At 44.8% G+C, this 20,354-nt stretch overlaps 1 protein-coding gene across 1 annotated transcript in view; it reads left to right on the forward strand.

The window, feature by feature from the left end:
* Csmd1 (CUB and Sushi multiple domains 1) overlaps positions 1-20,354 on the forward strand; it is a 1,119,426-nt gene that overhangs the window by 820,151 nt on the left and 278,921 nt on the right. The window contains exon 13 of the mRNA XM_050136505.1: positions 5,417-5,529. Coding sequence (XP_049992462.1) covers positions 5,417-5,529 — 113 coding nt within the window. The remainder of the gene's footprint in view (positions 1-5,416; positions 5,530-20,354) is intronic.

The following is a 20,354-nucleotide window of genomic DNA, read 5'->3' on the forward strand; positions in this document are numbered from 1 at the left end:
CCCTCCCCCCGTCTCCCTCTCTCTCTCCCTCTCCCTCTCTCTCTCCCTCTCCCTCTTTCCCTCTCCCTCTCTCTAGCTCTCTCTGTGTCTGTGCTATCAAACTACAGTTTATAAATCTCAAAGAGCTATTCAAAGACAATGTTTCCTTTTGTTTGAAACTATTTAAACTACTTTGAACTTAGAAGCATTCTATAAAATATTTTTTAAATTTTGGCTAGTTAAAAACGTTAATTAGCATTCAACTAATTAGTACAAAAAGAATTAATTGTGACAAAGTATGATTGCAGCCTTTTTTGCATGCATGCCAATCAAATAATTTGGAGGCTTAAAATAAATTCTAAAATGGGACTGACTGCAGGAACAGGGTTTGACATTTGATTGAGTGAGCTATGCGAGTAGCTGCCAGTATGCTTGCCTATTCAATTTCGAGTGAATTCACAGAGTAAGACTGGATTAAAATAAAGTGCAGTGGACAAATAAAAGAAATTTAAACATACACCTCAGGGTGAGCCTGAAGTAGTTAGTTACTTTGGAAGTATGCCTCTTTGCAATGGGTGTGGATTTTCTGTGTGATACTTATGTTTCTTAACAACTTAAATACCTGGCAAGAAAGAAACCAGAGAAGATGCTAAGTGAAGAGAGACCCAATGGACTGCTCAGGGATGGCCTATGGTTAGACCAAACCTGTTGTAATAGGAGCGGCGGGGCTGCGTCCTTAGCACCCCAGCCGCCTGCTAGCTTATGCCCCGAAATAATCACAGGGACACTGTATTCTTTTAAATACTGCTTGGCCCATTAGCTTTAGTCCTTACTGACTAATTCCGATATCCCGATCAACCCATCTCTAATAAAGTGTAGCACCGGTCTTACCGGGAATATTCTAGCCTACGTCCATCCTGGGTCGGAGGTCAGAGGAGCTTCATCATGCATGTGCCTCTGAGAGGAGCTATGGAGTGTCTCTGCTCCAGAGCAGAGCTGTCGAGTCTGAGCTCACTTCCTCTTCTTCCCAGCATTCTGTTCTGTTTACTCCTCCCAACTATGTTTTAACCTATCAGGGCCAGCCAAGCAGTTTCTTTATTGCTTAACCAATGAAATCAACAGATTGATATGACACTCCCACATCTTTAGCAAAGGAAGAGACAGTGTCTGGGGGGCTGAGGGTCACTGTAGTCAGGAAATCCTCCCTGGCCTCATTTTTCTCAACAGAAGCTTCCTGCTATCAAGAGGAATTCAGGCTTCCGGCCTTCATCATTGCCATTTGTCTCTCCTCATTCACCTAAGGAAGCAAGTGCCAGCTCAGAGCAGGGAATGAAGAGCAAGAAAGAACAGGAAGAGGAAGGCAATGCTACGGACAATAACTAGAGGAAACCAGAGAAAACGGACATGGACCTCAGCCCAGGAGAAGGAGTGCTGTTGGGCTGAGACCAATAAGCTGATGAAGGGACTGCTGAGCAAATAATGGCAACAGTGAAGCTCAGATACTCAGAAGCCACAGAAATGCTGGCTGGGTGCATGGTCTGCCTATGGTTCTAGGCTTGGAAAGCAACAGAGACAGGGGATCCTCAGAGCAAGCTGACTAGTGAGACCAGCCATATTATGTGCTGGGTTTGGTTTAGAGACCTTGCCACAAAGAATGAGGTAAAGGAATGATTCCTGACATCCTGCCTTGGACCTCCACATGGACTCCTACATGTAAACATGGATATAGACATGTGCATACACCTAATAACACACTCACATATGAAAAGAAAAGAAAGACAAGGTTTTTAACATGGACTCATCATGGGGGTTTGTCAAATGGGTGGGAATGCTGAGGGTTTTCAGAAACAGGAGAGTTGACCACTACCAGGAGTCTGGGCTAGCAAGACACAAGGCACCCAATAGCAATTGTCTCTAGGAAGTTATGGAGTCAACTCTGTAGGGAGTGAAGTAACCAGGATTGTGTGTGCTCAGAGCTCAGATGTTCATTTGAAAGCACAGAAAGGTGGGCACAAACTAGGCCAGTTGCCTCACAATTTACCTCCAAAACATCTCTGCTAACTTTCATTGAGAACAGCAACAAATCTTGGGTAGACAGCAAAGAAGGCAAAGCTCTTCCAAGGCATGGCAATGAGGGGCCATTGTGTTGAAAGAATCAAGGAATCATGAGACATCTTACATCATATCTTATCCACTTGAAACACAAACTTCCCATGGGAGAGATATAGTAACCCATGCACTGTCACATCAGGGCAGGTGAGCATGCAGTGATATCCGAGGTGAGGGGGTTTGATGCCAGCAAAGACCTGATGTGGGCACAAGCCAAAAAAGCAGACCCTCCATTTACTGTAGAGCGCTGTGGGCACCATTTCTGATCCCCTGTCGTCACCAGGTGGCCTGGATGTTCATACTTTGGGGATGTTGACACGAACTTTAGGACACAACAGCTCTCTTTTCTTTCTTCTCTCTGCCCCGATACAAAGCAATGGCTTTAGAATTAGATCATCCTGTGGCATAGTCATATACTTTGGAATGACTGCCTAAGAAAGGAAAATGGGAAGAAAATGGAAATAAACTAAGCAAGGGGCAAAGGAGTAGCTAGAACCCTCACTCCTCTACATACAGCAGCCTTGACTAGTTGAGAGTAGCTGCGGAACTAAATAAATGCTGATGTGCATGAGGACCTCATGGGCCGCAATGAGAAACGCAAGGCACCTGAGATTTTTCAAAAACCAGCAGGACAGGAAAGGTGTGCTCCTCTCATCCTGCAAACATTTCCTTTCAAGGGCATATTTCTGATTCTTGGTTTAGGCAGCTTGGTCAAACACAAATCCTTTGTTGGGTGAGAATGTTTGGGAAGACAAAGGATGCTTCTAATCCTGCATTAGAGAGACTAAGGATGATCAGTACGGACATTAGTAAGGGACATAGGACATGAAGGCCTTTACTAAACAGCGTGAATAGGAAACAGACAAAGTCTAGCTGCACCATTAGTGATCAGCCAAAAGTAAATGCAAAACCCTTGAGAGGTCATTACATAATTAGCAGAAGAGGTGCTTAAATATACCCTGGCCACACTAAATCGCCATTGGAGATACGAAGAACTTTCCTGCTCAGATACCCTTGATGGGAATGTAAATAGAACACTCAGTCTAGACCCTTGAAGACAGAAGTCAAAATAATGGAAACAGAAATCAGAAAATACAAATCGCATGCCTGGGAATTTGTAACAGGTAACATGAAGAGTTATATGGTGGAAAACCTGCACACCTGTTATGTCAGCCCTATGGGTCATCTATCAAGCACATGAACATTTTAGCAGGCCTTGAGTTATCCATACCTGGGAGTCCCACTCAGCAATGGGAAGGGAAGAACTGGTAGTATACAAGTCATATGACTGATCTGGGGAACTAAGCCAAGCAGACAAAGCCAATTTTAAAACAGGCAAACTGTGGTCTCATTCATGCAATAGCATGATGAAGGAATTTAGAGCTAGAGACAGACTTGTGGTTGCCAGCGATATGTGGCAAGAAGGAGAGGGCGTGTGGCACGTCTTTGAAGATGGGCTGTGGGGAATTTCACTGTACTGACCACAACCTGGACGTCCAAGACTACACATGTGTTGAAGAGATTTATACACACATACACACACAATCACACAATCACACAATCACACACAGAGACAGAGGCAGACAGATCACGTGGGCCTCCCAAGACAAGTAGGTCATCCATCCATGCTGTGACAGTTTTTACAGGTCTGTAAAATCTTAGCATTGGAGGAGACAGGAAAGAATACATGTAGGCTCTTTATGTTACCTCTGTCAGCTTTATTAATACAGTGTTTTACTAGAAAAAAATAAAAATACTAGCATTAATTACCTTCTACACACACACACACACACACAAATGAATTCTAAGTAGAAATTAAAACAAGGAAACTCATGAGTATCTTTCCCTCAGTTCTGCTGAGCAAAGTATTTTACGAAGTCTTAATTCACTTATAGGATGCTTAGGGAGGCAGGTACAGCTGTAGATGTTTTGGCAAAGCTAGAGCGAAGAGCAGGGAGCAGAGTGGGCCCAGGAGGCTGCCTCCCTGGGGGATCTGCAGGCTGGCTCCCTTTCTAAGGAGTCACAGAGCTAGGCATTGTGATCCATGTGCTGTTTGCTGATTACTCTTCAACAAAATGCATGCACAGAAAATCAAACAAATCTCCCTTACAATCAAACAAGCAAACACAAGAGAACAATCTCCCAACAAAGACAGATCTTCAGACATACGTGTGTAGCAAGCGTACATCGCTCACCAGAACACGTTCCTTTTCCAGCCTGAGTGTAACGCAGCCTGAGTTCCTCGGCATGTAATGACTGCCGTTCATCTTCCTTTGAAGAAGCAGGTTTTCGAGGCCGTCTGTGAGGAGAATGTTGGGCTGATAGACGGCTGCTGTGATTGATGGTGCAAATCATGCGTTCACATTCCCGAAACCACTTTGCTGAAAGCGAAGCTTCCTATTTGATTAGGGACATTTGTTTTGGGTGAATTGATTTCCTTCCTGCACTTTTTCCTGTTTCAACATGCTATTCTGTCGGCATGTTGAGTTCAGTCGATGGATTTGGTGTTTCTTTTCACCGGCTGACAGAGTAGGGGATGTGACCTGTTTCTGAATACACACTGAATGCTTCCTAAAACTACCTTGTCGTTTGACCTGGATGTTCAGTAAATTCTACCCTGTCTATCTCAACCACACATATGCTGTTCTTTTCAATATCATTATATTGCATAATTACCTTTAATACATCTTAAAAGAGATTCTGTATGCAAGGTACATAATTCTAAACTAGATAGAGTAATGAACCTATAGGGTTTCTCACCTTGCAAAGGTTTCATGTAAGAAAGTAAAGAGCCACAGGGTTCACCTCCCTGTCACCTAGCACAGCTGGCTCTTTGCTTTTCCAGGTTTGTATTGATTTATCCCTGTAAATATTGTACCTAGGGAGCATGTCAATCCCAGTAAATGGGATGGTCTTTTTTTTTGTGTATGATTGTTTTTCCTGTGTGTATCTATCTGTGCATGCCACATGTGTGCAGTGCCAGGGGAGGCCAGAAGAGATTATCAGATGGTTGTGAGCCACTATGTGGGTACTTAGAACTGAACCTAGGTCCTCTGTAAGATCAATAACCACTGAGCAATATCTCCAGTCCCCTCTAGCTAATTTTTTTTTAAATGAAAATGGCTGTGTTTATAGTGACTGGACAGTTACCAAAAATGCCAGCGATGATAACCTTTAAATATTTATATAAATGACAAGTTGTTACAAGGTTTTGAAAGAGAATGTTTTATAGGTGTATGGTGTGTGTGTGTGTGTGTGTGTGTGTGTGTGTGTGTGTGTGTGTGTTTGTGGACAGTACTCTAAGTCTGATCCTTTCCCTTCTGTGCAGGCTCACAGGCTCCAGTGTCCCTGACCTCATTGTGAGCATGAGCAACCAGATGTGGCTCCACCTGCAGTCAGACGACAGCATCGGCTCTCCAGGGTTTAAGGCTGTGTACCAAGGTAGGCCTAAATCGCCTTAGTGCTTCAATGGAAGGTCAAGAGTGAAGAGGCCGATCCATACATGACAGAGAGAAATGAAAAGAACATGTTGGAACACTGTTCGTAAATGAGATCACTGCTCTGTCACTGGTTTAGAGTCCTCCCTCAATGGCCTGTCACTGGAACCAGGCTGCATGAGGCATGTTATTCTCATGTCAAAATAGAAAAGAACAGAAAATACAAACTTGAGCTATGAAACATGGCTAGACCTGTGGATCTCTTGGCAATATCATAATGACCATTATTTCTAAAACCTTTCCCTACTATATCTGGTATTTCGCAGTGGAAAGTAAAAGGAACGATGTATTTGTCTTGCCATGATTTACAGTTTTGAGGACGCTGGTGAGCCAGCCCATGTATCTGAGAAGAAATGTCTATGATCTTCATTGTTGATGAATGGCGCTAGAACTCTGGTAGTCACAGGGAACTGACAGTGTTGCTGGTGGCTACTGAATCTTCACTGCATGTGGCTGCCTCCTGACAGAAGGGTGGCTGGCCCTGTGGCCTCTGGCCACTCGACTCTGAACATCTTAGACTTGCTCCTATTTAAGGTTCTCCATGTATTGTCTGTTTAACATATATGACACCATAGAAGAGTGTGCACTTGAAGTGTGCTCTCATTTTCAAATATGTGACATAAGAACAGTCCCCAGTTATCACAGTGGATCAGCTGGTTGTGTTGGTGAAGTCAGAGAAACAGATAATAAAGAAGGACCCGCCAACCCCAGACAGAGAGCGCAGAGGATACACATTGCAAGTGCAAATGAGTGGACAACGTCTTGGACCACTCCATTCTTTGTTCTGAGACAGAGTTTCGCTGTGTAATAATCCTGGCTGGCCTGGAACTCACTCTGTAGACCAGGCTGGCCTCGAACTCACTGAGATCTGCCTGCCTCTGCCTCCTGAGTACTGGGATTAAAGGCTTGCACCACCACCACCTGGCAGAAAACTCCATTCTTCCCACATAAGTGGAGGTAGTCAGGATGTGAACATGTCCTATGTGGGGAGTGGCCTGACGTGACATCCTTGACTATAAGATATGAAATAAATTTTCCTTGCAGGAAGCATAGAATAGGGTTTAGACTTAAATGGCTATATCGTTAAAAATCTCTACAATAAAAGTAGAGATATTCCTATCCCATTCGTAGGCTAGTCCTGGAATGCAGAGATAATTGCACACCACTACTGACCTTTACTCTAGATAATGACCTTTAATGGATTTTCTACATAGTTGTTTCCTAACTCATGAATACACAGCTGAGGTATATTTTCCACATGGCGTACAGTTACTGCAACCTTGGGTGGAGTCTTAAAGCATCTGGGAAGTACCAAATGCCTCCTGCCAGGAAGGGCAGCAGAGGACTTGCTTTTTCAGTCTAAAGACAGCATTACAAGGTTGAGCTCAAAAAGCAGAGGTAAGCCTCAAGGTAGAGGGCACATCTCTGATTGTGAGGGTCTAAGTAATCTCAAGTTAGACATGAATACCCCTGCTGTGTTCGGCTTGATGACCAGGCATACTAGCTGTACCTGCCTTTAACTCTCTCTCTCTCTCCAATGCCAAGAGTCTATTGAGAGCTACATCTTGAGATGTTCTGGGAACAAGAGTGACAGTGTTCAAGAGTTGACCGTTCAGTACAATATGCGTCATCATTAGTACATCAATGATCCAAATGTTTAAAAAATTATGGAGCTTTGAGAATTTAGAACACTGAAAGAATATAGGGAAAGGAGACTTTTTAGAAAAACTTGCATTTCTTTTTAAATTTTCTTTGCTACATTTATTTATGTTTTTGGTGAGTGTGTGCACTTCGGTGTACCCATGTGTCACAGGACATGTGTGGAGGTCAGAGGATTTCTTGTAGGTGACACCCTCATTCTGCCATGGGGGTTCTAGGGATGAACTCTGGTCACCAGGTTTGGGAGAAGCCACCTTCACCCTCCAAGCTATGTCACAGGCCTGAGAGACCGTGCTCCAGGATGCTATGGGAAGCTGATACTGGAGATAATATGCAAGTCACTCACTGTGTCGCTCAGCTGCTCGTGAGTTATCAGAAATCGCACACCACAGACATTGGAGGAGGATTCAATTTTCCAGATGTTGATTCTGCGTGGCTTTAGCTGACACAGAGCTAAGGACACAGGCTCTAAGCTGTGCTGTGCTGGGCACTGGCTCCGCCCCTTCACAGTGTGACTTAGGGAAAGTCATTTCATCTCTTTACCAAGCTACTGCCTTCTAATAACAAGGTGCAGGGATCATAGTAACAACATCTGCTTGACAGGTTTCTGTAAAAGCTCAAGTGACTTTAAGAACCCAACAAAACAAACACCAGCTAGAGACAGACATTTGCATTTCTATTTTTTTATCAGAACATATTTCCTGCCCCCTCTTTATTTTATTATAAAACATATAGCCCCAGAAAGTGGAATTGCGAGAGTGTACCCCATACAGCTTCACCTTCCTGATTGGTCAGGGAATGTCCTCAGATTCCCAGAATCTTCATGGGGCTTCATGCCTGGCATAGCAGATGCAGGACACTCTGCTAGGCATGGGATGTCCCAGCATCCCCCTTCAAAATGAGCTTGAATGAACCACAGAGACACCTTAACACAGTTGCAGTGACGTCACACACAGCCATCATTGAAGCTTCCCCATGATTCCCTTGCTGACATCTCTTCTATATGTTACCCACTCACTGAGACTATCTTGACATTTATGAGGGTCTTGTGTGATTTTTCCCCCTGGGGCAACATGAACAAATATCTCCTCACCCCAGATAGGACATTAGTGTCAGGTCAAAGAAATGATTCCACCCACATCTAGCTTTGTGACTCAGTGAATTTATGGGACTTACCTGTGATGAAAGCATAGTAGAGGGACTTTTTACAGAGAGGTGGCTCAGAGGCAGCTGAACATTGAAAAACCCACCCCAGCATGAGTGCTGACTCATGGAAGCCACCTCCCTGCAAATTCCTGAGCAACTCGCAGGTAGCTCCGTGGAATAATCTCCTCTCATAATACAACCCTGGGTAAGGGGCTTATGAACCTTCTAAGTTTCTGTAGCTTTCTGGAGGGAGGATACAGTCTAACCCTGCCCTGGTGGTCCTCAGGCTAACAGGTTTGGGATACATGGGTTTCCTCCATGTGTAGCCCTTCCAGCCCCTGCAACGACCTCCCCTCTTTTTCTTTTTCCTCACCATCCCCAGAGGGTGTTTAAGTAACTCAGTCTTAGAGCGCTACTTGCTTGTCACAGCTGTGTGCCTCATCTGTGGGTGCAGGTGGGATTAGAGAGAGGGCGTGGCCCCTGAACAGAAAGAAGTTTGCATGGCACTTAGAAAATGGTTCTTCCTGGCCTATTAGCATCCTAAACCCAGGCATGGGTCCTGCCAGAATGACAGTCCAGTTCTCGAAACCATGACAAGGCCTGGGGAGTGATGGTATAATCACCTCTTGTTTAAATCGCGGAGATGCACAGTGTGACATTACAAAGCAGTAGGACAAGATAGAGCTTTGAAAACCTACAGGGGCTTTATTTAAATTTATCCTAGGTGGCTCCTTTCCTAGAAACCAATGCTTCACTGGAGATGATAGAGAAAATCTTCTGGGGGAAATTTAGCAGAAGAAGCTGTCTTGAAACATGTGCTGGGACTGGCTCAGCTGGTTAAACACTAAGCCTGATGATCCACAGAGTGGAGAGAACCAACCTTTGCAAGCTGTCCTCTGATCTCTACATATACACAGACATGTGGAAAGAAAGCAAGAAAAAAAGAGGGAAGGAGGGAAGGAGGGAGGGAGGGAGGAAACTAGGGAGAGAGAAAAACTATTTCTTAGAAATGCTAAATGCAAGCAGGAATCCTAGAAGCACAAAGATCCAGAAATCCCAGGACTGCTCCTATCTTACAGTATTGTCTATAGCATAGTGGCGGTGGTGTGCGAACCTCAGCAGGGTCGCAGAGGAAATGAGGCCAAGTCACTCATGATGCACAAGGCTGGACATATTCTGTCTTGGAACCTCAACAGCAGCTAGAGAGTGGAGCTGGCAGGGGCTGGCACTGACTAGCCTGCTCAATTAACCAAGTGGGCAGCGGGCTTTAATTGCTGTGAGGATCAGGCTAATGCTGGGTAATTATTCTGCGTGCAAACATGCTGTCCTTGCACTTGGGAGAACACTTTTTAATCTAGAAAAATCTTGCACTTCATTGTCATACATTTTTGTTTTACATAAATGTGTATTAATTTCATCTCAGACTCCCGTTTTCTTTAGGATGTGAAATTCTTTTGCTATCTCAAAATGATAATTTGCTTAGGATGTTATTTGTGTTGTTGCGCTAATGTAGTGACAGCAGTGACCGTGTATGTACAGACATCCTGGCCACGGAAGCTCTTTCCTGTGAGCGTGGACTCGATCTCAAGCTTCCCACAGCTGCTCCTCCTCAGTGACATAATGAGCTTGCTCACTAGCTTCTCCGGTGACTCCACTCAGGTGCTTTTGATGCGCACCATTTCTTTCCCCCGTGAGCCAGTTGAGACCCATCTCTCAGGCTCTTCCACAGATACGTGAAGTGATGCTGCAGGGGAGAACAACCACAGTGGGAAGGGGCTGTACCAGTCTTTAGCTATGGGCTGAAGGCATCAGGGAGGAGTGTGAGGGATGAGGCCTCCCTGGGGAGGGGACATCTCAGCAGTGAGGTCTCTATGACTGTTGTCAGATCCTCTCTGGTGAGAGGTGGGAGGAGAATATGACTGTGGATCTCACCTGCAGTCTTTACCCCCAGCCCTGGAAAAGTTAGAACTCAGCACTTCCTGCTTCCCTGCAAAGCTGGTTAAATGGGAGATGAACATGCAGAAAGAGGCGTGACTACACTCTGTAGAAATGGAAACACTGAACTGGGCATGCCCCAGTGCAAGATGGGGAGAGAGGGAGAGAGAGGGGGGGAGAGGGGGGAGAGGGGGGGAGGTTGGTTTTTTTTTTAAAATAAAGCTGAGAGAACTGCAGAAGCACAAAGTGTGAAACTGTGCCTAGAACTCAGCACCAGGGACTCCCAGTGAAGCCCCCCAGGGACCCATACATGCTGAGCATTCCCTAAACTGCATCAGCAAGAGGGTGCCTTGCTTGTGATGAGCACTTGGGCAGGATTCAGCTGGGCCACATTTGGGTAATGACTGACGTGGCCAGTGGTGGAGCTGGAGGAGGCTGGGGTAAAGGTATCAGGTATGGATGGCGTTGCCTCCGAGTAAAATGGACATGATGCAGAGACTATGCACGGGACGGGCAGGAGGCAGCCAGAGTCACTTCTGCCTTTCATGAATTTCAAAGCTCAGATGCTCTGACCTGAGGAAAGCACAGGTGGCAGGGGCTAGTGCCCCTTGTTAAGTGACTTCCCCATTCCTGTCAGGAAACTTGGCTCCAAGGCTGTGGAAGTCCCAGAATGGCAATTTTTATTCTAAAATATACAAATATTTAAAATGATTTTAGTTTCTAGTTTCAGGCTGCGCTAGCTGTTTTCATCAGCTTCGTCCAACCCAGAGTCACCTGGGAAGAGAGATGCTCCATTGAGGAGCTGTCTGGACCTTGGCTGGTGGGCTTGTCAGTGGAGCATTTTCTTGATTGCTGGTTTGTTGAGAGGGTTCCTGTCCTGCCTAATCCCCACAGCCATTCAGTACAAAAGAAATACACAGAGGTCTACATTAATTATAAACTGGTTGGCCTATTAACTCAGGCTTCTTATTAACTAACTCTTACATCTTACATTAACCCATAAGTCTTGTCTGTGCTAGCCATGTGGCTTGGTACCTTTTGTCAGTGAGGCATTCTCATCTTGCTTCCCCTGTATCTGGGTGACAACTACAGACTGAGCCTTTCCTCTTCCCAGAATTTCCCTATTCTGGTCGCCCCACCAATACTTCCTCTCTGGAAGCATTTTTCTTAAACCAATACAAGTGATAAATCTTTACAGGGTACAAGACCATGTCCCACAGTACTGGTTGATGTGTAGGTGATGCCATCTCTAGGAAGGTGGTCCTGGGCTGTATAGGAAAGTAGCTGAGCAAGCCATGAGAAGCAATGTGTATGCAGCATCCCTCTGTGGTTTCTGCTTCAGCTCCTGCTCTGACTCCCCGCACTGATGGATTAGGACCAGGATGGGCACCATATATGCTGGAATAAACCCTTTATGCCTCATAATCTTTTCACAGCAACCGAGTGGCAAAGTAGAGAAGGCACACATGGAAATCAAGAAGCCCTGATTATAAAATGCTAGAATCAGAAAAGATTCACTTCCCAGCTTATAGATTCTTGGCCATCCAGGAAGCTCGGGCTATATATGACTTGGTCAAACAAACCTAGAGCTTGTTAAATAGTCTACTATAGGTGTGAGGAGCCTGCAGCGATAGCATGCAGAAGATTTTCTGGTTTGGGTTCAAGTGTTTTAAAAGCAAGAAAATTACATCTCACCTTTTCTTCAGGGTCGGCCCATTTAATTTTAACTTTTACAATTCTTCTGGTTTTACCAGCTTAACACCAATTGGAGATCAAGATTTCCACCCTCTTATTTGCAGACATGATATTGAGTTATGCATTATAAGTACGTTAATTGTCATCTTCTGCTGCTTCTGCTGTGCAGAGCTTGGTGCAGGAAGGGAGGAGGAAGCAAAGATCTGCCATGCACTTCTGCTCCATGCAGGCAGTGAGCTCCACATCCTCTGGCCCACAGGCTTTTGTCTTCTTTCTCTTCATATGCACCTCTAGCACCTCCTGTAGTTGGTCCTCACCTTGTCTCTCACTCTCTTAGGGAAGGGGACTTATCACTGTGAAGTTGCTCTTCTCTTAACAGAGAATTCTATTTAGTGCTTTAAAAATTAGTGAAGATTTGAGAAAAGGATCCAAGCAATATATTTTGAAAATATGATATAAGGAAATTGCAAAGCATCTGGAGACTATTTCCCTGCTGGCCAGTTCCCTTGCCGGAGTAGGCATCTGGCCAACATTTGTCCTGGAGCAGTGGCCATTGCCAAGGACTCTGAAAATTTTGGGTGACACCTGCTAGGTTGTGGATACAAAACCATTCCTGTCTGATTCCCTTCTTGGTTGCACCATAGTCTAATTTTAGCAATATATGCATCTGGCAGTCCCTGCTAGTCACTGACTTTTGTCAGTGCCTTCATTAATAAATCCCATAGCAGCTCTTCTTTTTCAGGAGGCGACTTGTGTTTCTTCTCTGTCTTTCCTAACAGGCATCTTTAAATGCACATGTTAAGCATCCTTCCTGGTTTTTTGGGTTCCCTCCCCTCTCCCTTTCTTCTGCTTACCCAGAGAAAGTCATGGGACTCCAGTGGTCCAAGGACAGTCTTGTGTTCCATCCTTTTATGCTTCTGAGAGCCAGCCCATCCACAGTCTGCTTTTTTTTTCTTCTCTGTGCTCTCCCTCTCTGGCTTAGCAGCTCCATTCTAACCATGTTTACTCCTGAATCCTTTCTCTTTTACCCTTTTCCATGTGTCTGTGCATCCCATGTGTTGGGGTGCATGGCACATGTATGTACGTGTGTTTGTGGAAACCTGAGGTTGACCCATCCCCCATCATCCTTACTCATTGAGGCAGGGTCAATCCATCAAACCCAGGGCTCACTGATACAGCTTATTTCACAGACCAACTTGCTATGGGGATCCCCTGTTTCTGGCTCCTGAAGCTGGGATTACAGATGATCCGTTACGCCCACTCATTTATGTGGGTTCTGGAATTCCAATTCTAGTCCTGATGTTTGCACAAGTGTGTACTTGTTGAGACATCTGCCCGGCCCTTAAATAGTACTTTTAAGTTCTTCCTGAATTATTAATGTCTGTTCAAATTGCTCCCCTCTCATCAGTCTTCTGAAACCCCACTGGGATTCTTTCTTCCCTTCACTTTCACTCTTCTTCCCTTCCTTTCTTTCTGGCTTTATCCTCAGGTGAGTTCCTTATATGGAGTATAAGACAGTTTCCATCGGATCAGACTTCAAAATACTCTTTCTTCAGCCTCTGCAGAAAGAGAGTAAGGATGCCTAGACACCCACATCAAGGATGGTTAAGGAGCAGCTGAGCCCCTCCCTCTGCCTGAGTTCTGGTTCCCTTACCACTATGGCAGGAAGAATCTGACCTGACCATACGTTTTGAATCTTATCCATTCTCTCGAAGCAGCCATAGTGGACAGCACCATGCCAGAAACACCAGGGCTCTGAGCAGAACCCCATGGATAGCGTAGGAACCATTCTGTATAACAGCGGGTTGCAGCCAACCCAGTCTACCCTATGAACGCCTGTCTTCTCTGAACATTGACCTGTGGTTTCCATAGAAGCCGTAATGAGGCACCAGCCTGCTTCACGATCCCCTTTAAGCATGATTCTTGCTCAGCACCTTCCTCTGAATGTGTCCACTTCTTCTGAAAATGTCTTCAGACCGGTTCCCAGTGGGCAAAATCTAGGTGTCTCATATTTCTTTATTGTTGTACATCCTATTTCACTGTTTCAGCTAGTCACCGTATTGATAAAGTTAATATTTATTTCATTAAAATCTTTAGTGTGTTGAATTCGTGTCAGGAGGAAAACTCTGCTATTTCCTTGCTTTTTCTGGATGGAGCAAAATGGTGCTGAAGTGGCTAGAGACCATGTGGCTGTGTGGAACACTCATGGGTGGGCGAACACATTGGAGGACATGGGGGAGGCTTGCATGTATTGCTCACTGCAGAGGGTAATTGTGAGAACCGGTGACTGAGTGGGACACACACAGGTGGGTAACCATGTGGGTGGACCTGGGGATGGTCACCAGACAGCATGACCATGGGGTAAGAGCAGAGAGGAGTGACTGGAACTGGCCTGGGGAAGTGGCGTGGGGAGCTACTTTCCTTCCCGTTGTGACCCTTTCATCCTTCATCAATGCCCCTGGTTCTTTGATGTCTGCTTAATCCCTCCAGAAATGAGGCATTGGGATGTAATAGCCGAGGCTACACATGGCTTGAATTGTATTGAGTGCTCCACCTTCCTGACAATGAGCTCGCGCGCGTCTTGCGGCTGTTTGATTCTCCCCATCCCCAGCCACTTTGCTCAAGGGTCATTATGTGGAAGCTTGCAGTGTGCTAACTCAGCCCTTTCTCCCTCCAGTCAGTTAGTGTGCTAATTTCTCCATGTTCTTGGAGTTAGAAGGCCATCTATGAAGGCAGCCTGCTAGAATTTAATAATAATAGCTCGGGCCATGTCAGCACACGCTCCTCTTCCCAGCCAGTTCTACCCAACAGGTACCAGAGTTTGAAGGTCCCAAGTTGCCTCCTCTCATGAAAAGGAAAACATCTTCGGATTGTGGCAGCCTTGTTTCCAGTCCCCGGCCTGCTTTGTGCACACAGTCTGTCTACCTTTGGACAGAGTGGTATCTACACTTTGCTCAGAGCCCTCTGGTAAAAGTATAAGGACGCCATCATGCTTTTTCTGGTACTCCATTGTGCAACTGCCCAAGCTTCCCCATCCTCCTTTGCTCTTAGCTTTCCATGTGCCTGTAAGAAGCTCCCCGATTCTCTGATTATCTGTCTCGTTATGTGTGAGGTGGGATTTTAATAGCAGGGTGTGTGTCAGGATAAATTATATAAACAGATACGGCAACTCATTGAAGCTTATGAAGGGTCCTCGACTAGAAGCTGTAATTGTGTTTGTGTATTTTTGCAAACTGTCGGCATAAATACATGTTTTACCTGATGGAGAGTCATCTAGAAAGGAAAATAAAACTAATTGCATAATAGCTCACAGCCTGTGGTCTGGCCCCGTGTTTTAGTCCCTGGCACTCTCTGCCTCTTCTGGGACAAAGGATGCATTAGAAAGAGCATGGCAGCCTTCTTTCATGTTTGCCCCCACGGTTCTGGCTGTATGCCCTTTCTTGCAGTCAATTTCATTACAACAAACTTTTCAAATTAGTTTTGAGTCTATTTCAACTTTACTGTTATCTTCCCAAACTATTCACTTTCTTGTCAAAAATATAATTATCCGTCCAGGTCTGGGACAGCGTGCTTGACTTTTCATTACGCTCCCGTTCCCAGTGGTATGCTCAGCCGCAGTCATTCCTGCCACACAATCTCCTTCAGCATCAGGATGATGGACCTCGCCGCGCCCTCTCCCTTTCCCTATCGCAATCAACTTGAATGATGCCATTCCTTCCCAGGATATAATCCCTCGGCCACATTTGAGCGTGATTCTTCCTGTTGTCCCTCAAGGTTCTAGCCTCTAACTCTTCCCAGGCTTCTGCCCCTAATCCTGTGGAGCTGCTGCACACTGCATGGCCTGGTTCTTATCTGTCCCCACCAGCTTCCGTGCCTGCCAGTGGGTTGCTGCAGAGGACGCCTGTGCGGTACATCCCTGCCCCACACCTGGCTCTGTAGCTCTTGGTCCAAAATGCAGTTCACTATCTGCCTTCTGGGGTAGCTGGTAGAACATAACCCTTGGTACAGGAGCTGGGAGCACTGAGCTAGGGGGTAGCACTTGGGATTGAGCAACATTCAGCTCAGACCCTCCCTATTTATTTATTTATTTATTTATTTATTTATTTATTTATTTAAGATTTTTGCCTCCTCCCCACCACAGCCTACCATTTCCCTCACCCTCCCCCAAACAAGTCCACCACCAAAATCAGCCCAAAGAGCAATCAGGGTTAACTGCCCTGTGGGAAGTACAAGGACCACCCACCTCCATCCAGGTCTAGTAAGGTGAGCATCCAAACTGCCTAGGCTCCCCCAAAGCCAGTACATGCAGTAGGGTCAAAAACCCATTGCCATTGTTCTTGAGTTCTCAGTAGTCCTCATTGTCCACTATGTTCAGTGAGTCCGGTTTTATCCCATGCTTTTTCAGACCCAGGCCAGCTGGCCTTGGTGAGTTCCCAATAGAACATCCCCATTGTCTCAGTGTGCGGGTGCAACCCTCGCGGTCCTGAGTTCCTTGCTTGTGCTCTCTCTCCTTCTGCTCCTGATTTGGACCTTGAGATTTCTGTCTGGTGCTCCAATGTGGGTCCCTGTCTCTGTCTCTGTCTCCTTTCATCACCTGATGAAGGTTAATATTCAGGAGGGTGCCTATATGTTTTTCTTTGGGTTCACCTTCTTATTTAGCTTCTCTAGGATCATGAATTATAGGCTCAATGTCCTGTATTTATGGCTAGAAACCAAATATGAGTGAGTACATCCCATGTTCCTCTTTTTGGGTCTGGCTTACCTCACTCAGGATAGTGTTTTCTATTTCCATCCATTGTATGCAAAATTCAAGAAGTCATTGTTTTTTACTGCTGAGTAGTACTCTAATATGTATATATTCCATACCTTCTTCATCCATTCTTCCATTGAAGGGCATCTAGGTTGTTTCCAGGTTCTGGCTAATACAAACAATGCTGCTATGAACATAGTAGAGCATATACTTTTGTTGTGTGATAGGGCCTCTTTTGGATATATTCCCAAGAGTGGTATTGCTGGGCCCAGGGGTAGGTTGATCCCGAATTTCCTGAGAAACCACCACACTGCTTTCCAAAGTGGTTGCACAAGTTTGCATTCCCACCAGCAATGGATGAGTGCACCCCTTTCTCCACAACTTCTCCATCAAAGGCTATCATTGGAGTATTTTATTTTAGCCATTCTGACAGGTGTAAGATGGTATCTTAAAGTTGTCTTGATTTGCACTTCCCTGATTGCTAAGGAAGTTTTACCTAAAGTAGGAGAATCCCGTCACTTGCTTTGTGGGAACTCCATAAGACTGAGATAAGTTGTTGCATCTCTGGGCTCTGAAGTAATTTTATATTGGGGCAGGCTCTGGGATCAGAGTGACCCTTATCCCACAATGCTATCCTTCCACTGGGTCCCACACAACAATGACCCCTTCCTAATCTATCCAATTATCCTTTAGATCCAGAACACATGACTCAGACCATGTGAGACATTTTTCTTCCTCATTCCAATGTCTGTATGTTTTACATTATTACTTATTGCTCTGTTGCCTGGTGACTGTGATTGGTTGATGTAACTTGGAAGCCTCTTTCTGTCCCTATTTTATTTTTCCATATTCTTCAGAAGGGAGAGTTATCCTGAAAAGGATAACTCTGTCGATTGCATGTGTATAGCAATTTAGGGAAGATGTTTAAATTGTTATCGGGGTTCAGAGGTTTCTCTCTCTCTCTCTCTCTCTCTCTCTCTCTCTCTCTCTCTCTCTCTCTCTCTCTCTCTGTAAGACATCTTCATATCTACAGGTGCCCCTCTGTTAAGGGCACAGCACTTTTGATCGTCACAGGTGGAAGTTACAGGTGGGAGCTGCAGGTAGGGCCTGCAGGTGGGGGCTACAGATGAAGGACGTCCCAGCCCCATCATTCCATACTCTTCCTTCGGACCTCCTGACGTGAGTGGGCCATGTGGGTGTGTAGCAATGAAGCTTACAGGTCTGACCAGGTAGACCTTCCTATTTCAGATTAGGTGCTAATTTCAGATTAGGTGCTTGTCGTATCTTCAGCCTGAGGGCTGCTGACGCTGGACCTGGCTACTTTTTCTTGGATAACAAACACGGAAGGGCTGTGCTGTGCATCTTACTGTATTCAGCTGTGGTCTCCACTCAATGGGAACCAGCATGTCTTCCCTCACAGCTGTGTGCCTCTGCATCCCCACTGAGGACATCTGTCCTAAAGTGATGAACTCGTATTGGTGCTTTTTAGCACTCATATGACTTAGACACATCTGGTGATGTCTAGTCTATGGAGCCCACAGTAGGCTGGAGCAATGGGGCACTGCCTCTGTCTTTGGGAATCTCTTTAAGCTAACCCCTGAATGGTCTGCCTAGCTGGGCCTCTGATAATCTCTGTAGTACTTACAGTCAGCCAGTCCTGTAGCCGAGGACCCATTTCTGAGTGGAAAATCGCATTAGAGGGAAGAACCTCAGTGTTCACATGCTGGCTGTTTCTTCACATCTCAATGGATCAGATCCCTCCCTACACATACAGGAAGAGTGGGGGGGGCAGGATCCACACATACAAGGAGCTCATTCTGGAAGCTTCCAATTCCAATTCAACAAGAGACCTTGGCCTAATGTTGTCTGACCTCTTTGCTTCCCACACGGAGATTCTATGATTACAACTGTTCTGGGCAGGGAAACGGAGTAGCACTTAAATTCCTGAGGAACAGGGAAATTCTAGCAGCAAAGAATCTCATTGTATGTACCTTACTATAAACAATCCGGGTTGTTTTTGTGTTTATTTTTGCTCACTTCATGCCTTGCAGTTGAATTACTGTATCCTAAAATCTTAGAAACAGTTCAGCTCTGGAGTCACAATTAGAGTTTCTTCCTTGACTTTATTTCTTAATGCTCATGAAAGCTTGGAAAGCACATTCTGTAGCCATGCCAAATATTTGCTCATTTCCAGTGTTCCCCAGTCAAAGCTGCAAAAACAGAAATTATTTTTAAAGTGTTAATCCTCTTATTTCTTCCTCCATACCTTTTCTTTTCCCCTATAGGTAAACATTTAATTTTTTTTATGGTTCGTTCTATTTGTTGAGAAAAATTCTCTCTCACCATCTACATATGTTCTTATCACCCCAATCCCCAACTTACATAAATAATATTGTGTTTTAAAGTCTTTACTGTTTTATTATTTAATCAATTATGAAGCTCATTCTAGAATTCCCGATTCCCCCTTTTATATTTTTCTCTGTCTGTCCTGCTCTTTCTCTCTTTCCCCCAGCTGGCAAGTACTCTGAAGGAGAGACAGATGGGAAATTATTCCTCAACTAAATTCCTAAATGTTTGAGTTTTAATTTCCTACCCTTCGTTTAGAAAAATTAGTCTGGCAGAAATAGTTTTGTGCGTTTGTCTTGCTAGACTTTTAAAACAAGAGGTCAGAGCATGTTGTAGAGTGTGCAAATCCACTGAGAGGACACCCAGGGTGTGCATCCATGAAGAGTGCACACATCCATGCAGAGCAGACCCAAAGAGGTCTTTGGTCATAAGGCCACATGATCATGAATGCGAATATTTGGTTTGTTTCCCGCAACAGCCACAACCATACATATTCATATTAGTTATTAATTTAAGGATTCCTACAGGAAAATACCATTTTGATAACTAAAAATAAGTCTGGGGAAAACTTAAAACCAGCTCCATCATCTCCTTCAGAGACTAAAGTGAGAGCATTTGGCTCTTTATGAGACTCTTATTGTCAAATGCACAGCTTGTTACTCCATATTCACATGGGATCATCCATGTAGCAAACGTCTCTCATTTCTAGAGCCTTCTCACCTATGTTTAGCAACAGTTGGAATTGGGAGGACAAGTCTAGGGGATTATTTCTTAGTGTGAGACAGATTTCCTGCTCTCTCTAAGCATTCATAGCTTGATTATAGGTTTAAACGGGTTTTTTGTTTGAGAATAGATATTCTCATTTGGCCTGTGCATTCCAGAAACATGGAAGAAAGTGTGTGATGACTGTATAAAAAATAGTCAAGATGGCTACTTATTGAGCAATGTACGTTGAAATAAAGTGTGATGTTATGATGTAAGACTTCTGAACTAGTAATTCAACAGACAATGAAAGCACAAGACACTGCCAGACACGTGTTAAAAGGGGATGGGTTGACCACTAGCCAGGGGAAACTAAAACAGCTGCTCTTGGAAGCACTGTGGAGATTTGTTCTACAATCTAAGATTCAGTTGTGCTGAGGACCAACAGTTGCCATGTGGATATTTGTCTCAGAAAAACGAGTAGTTGTGGTCACATGACAGTGTCCCACTGAAAGCGAAGTTTGTAGTACTTTCAT

The sequence above is a fragment of the Alexandromys fortis genome, unplaced genomic scaffold (assembly GCF_014885135.2).
Source record: "Alexandromys fortis isolate MF-2015 unplaced genomic scaffold, M_Fortis_MF-2015_v1.1 scaffold_3, whole genome shotgun sequence".
NCBI classification, from domain to species: Eukaryota; Metazoa; Chordata; class Mammalia; order Rodentia; family Cricetidae; genus Alexandromys; species Alexandromys fortis.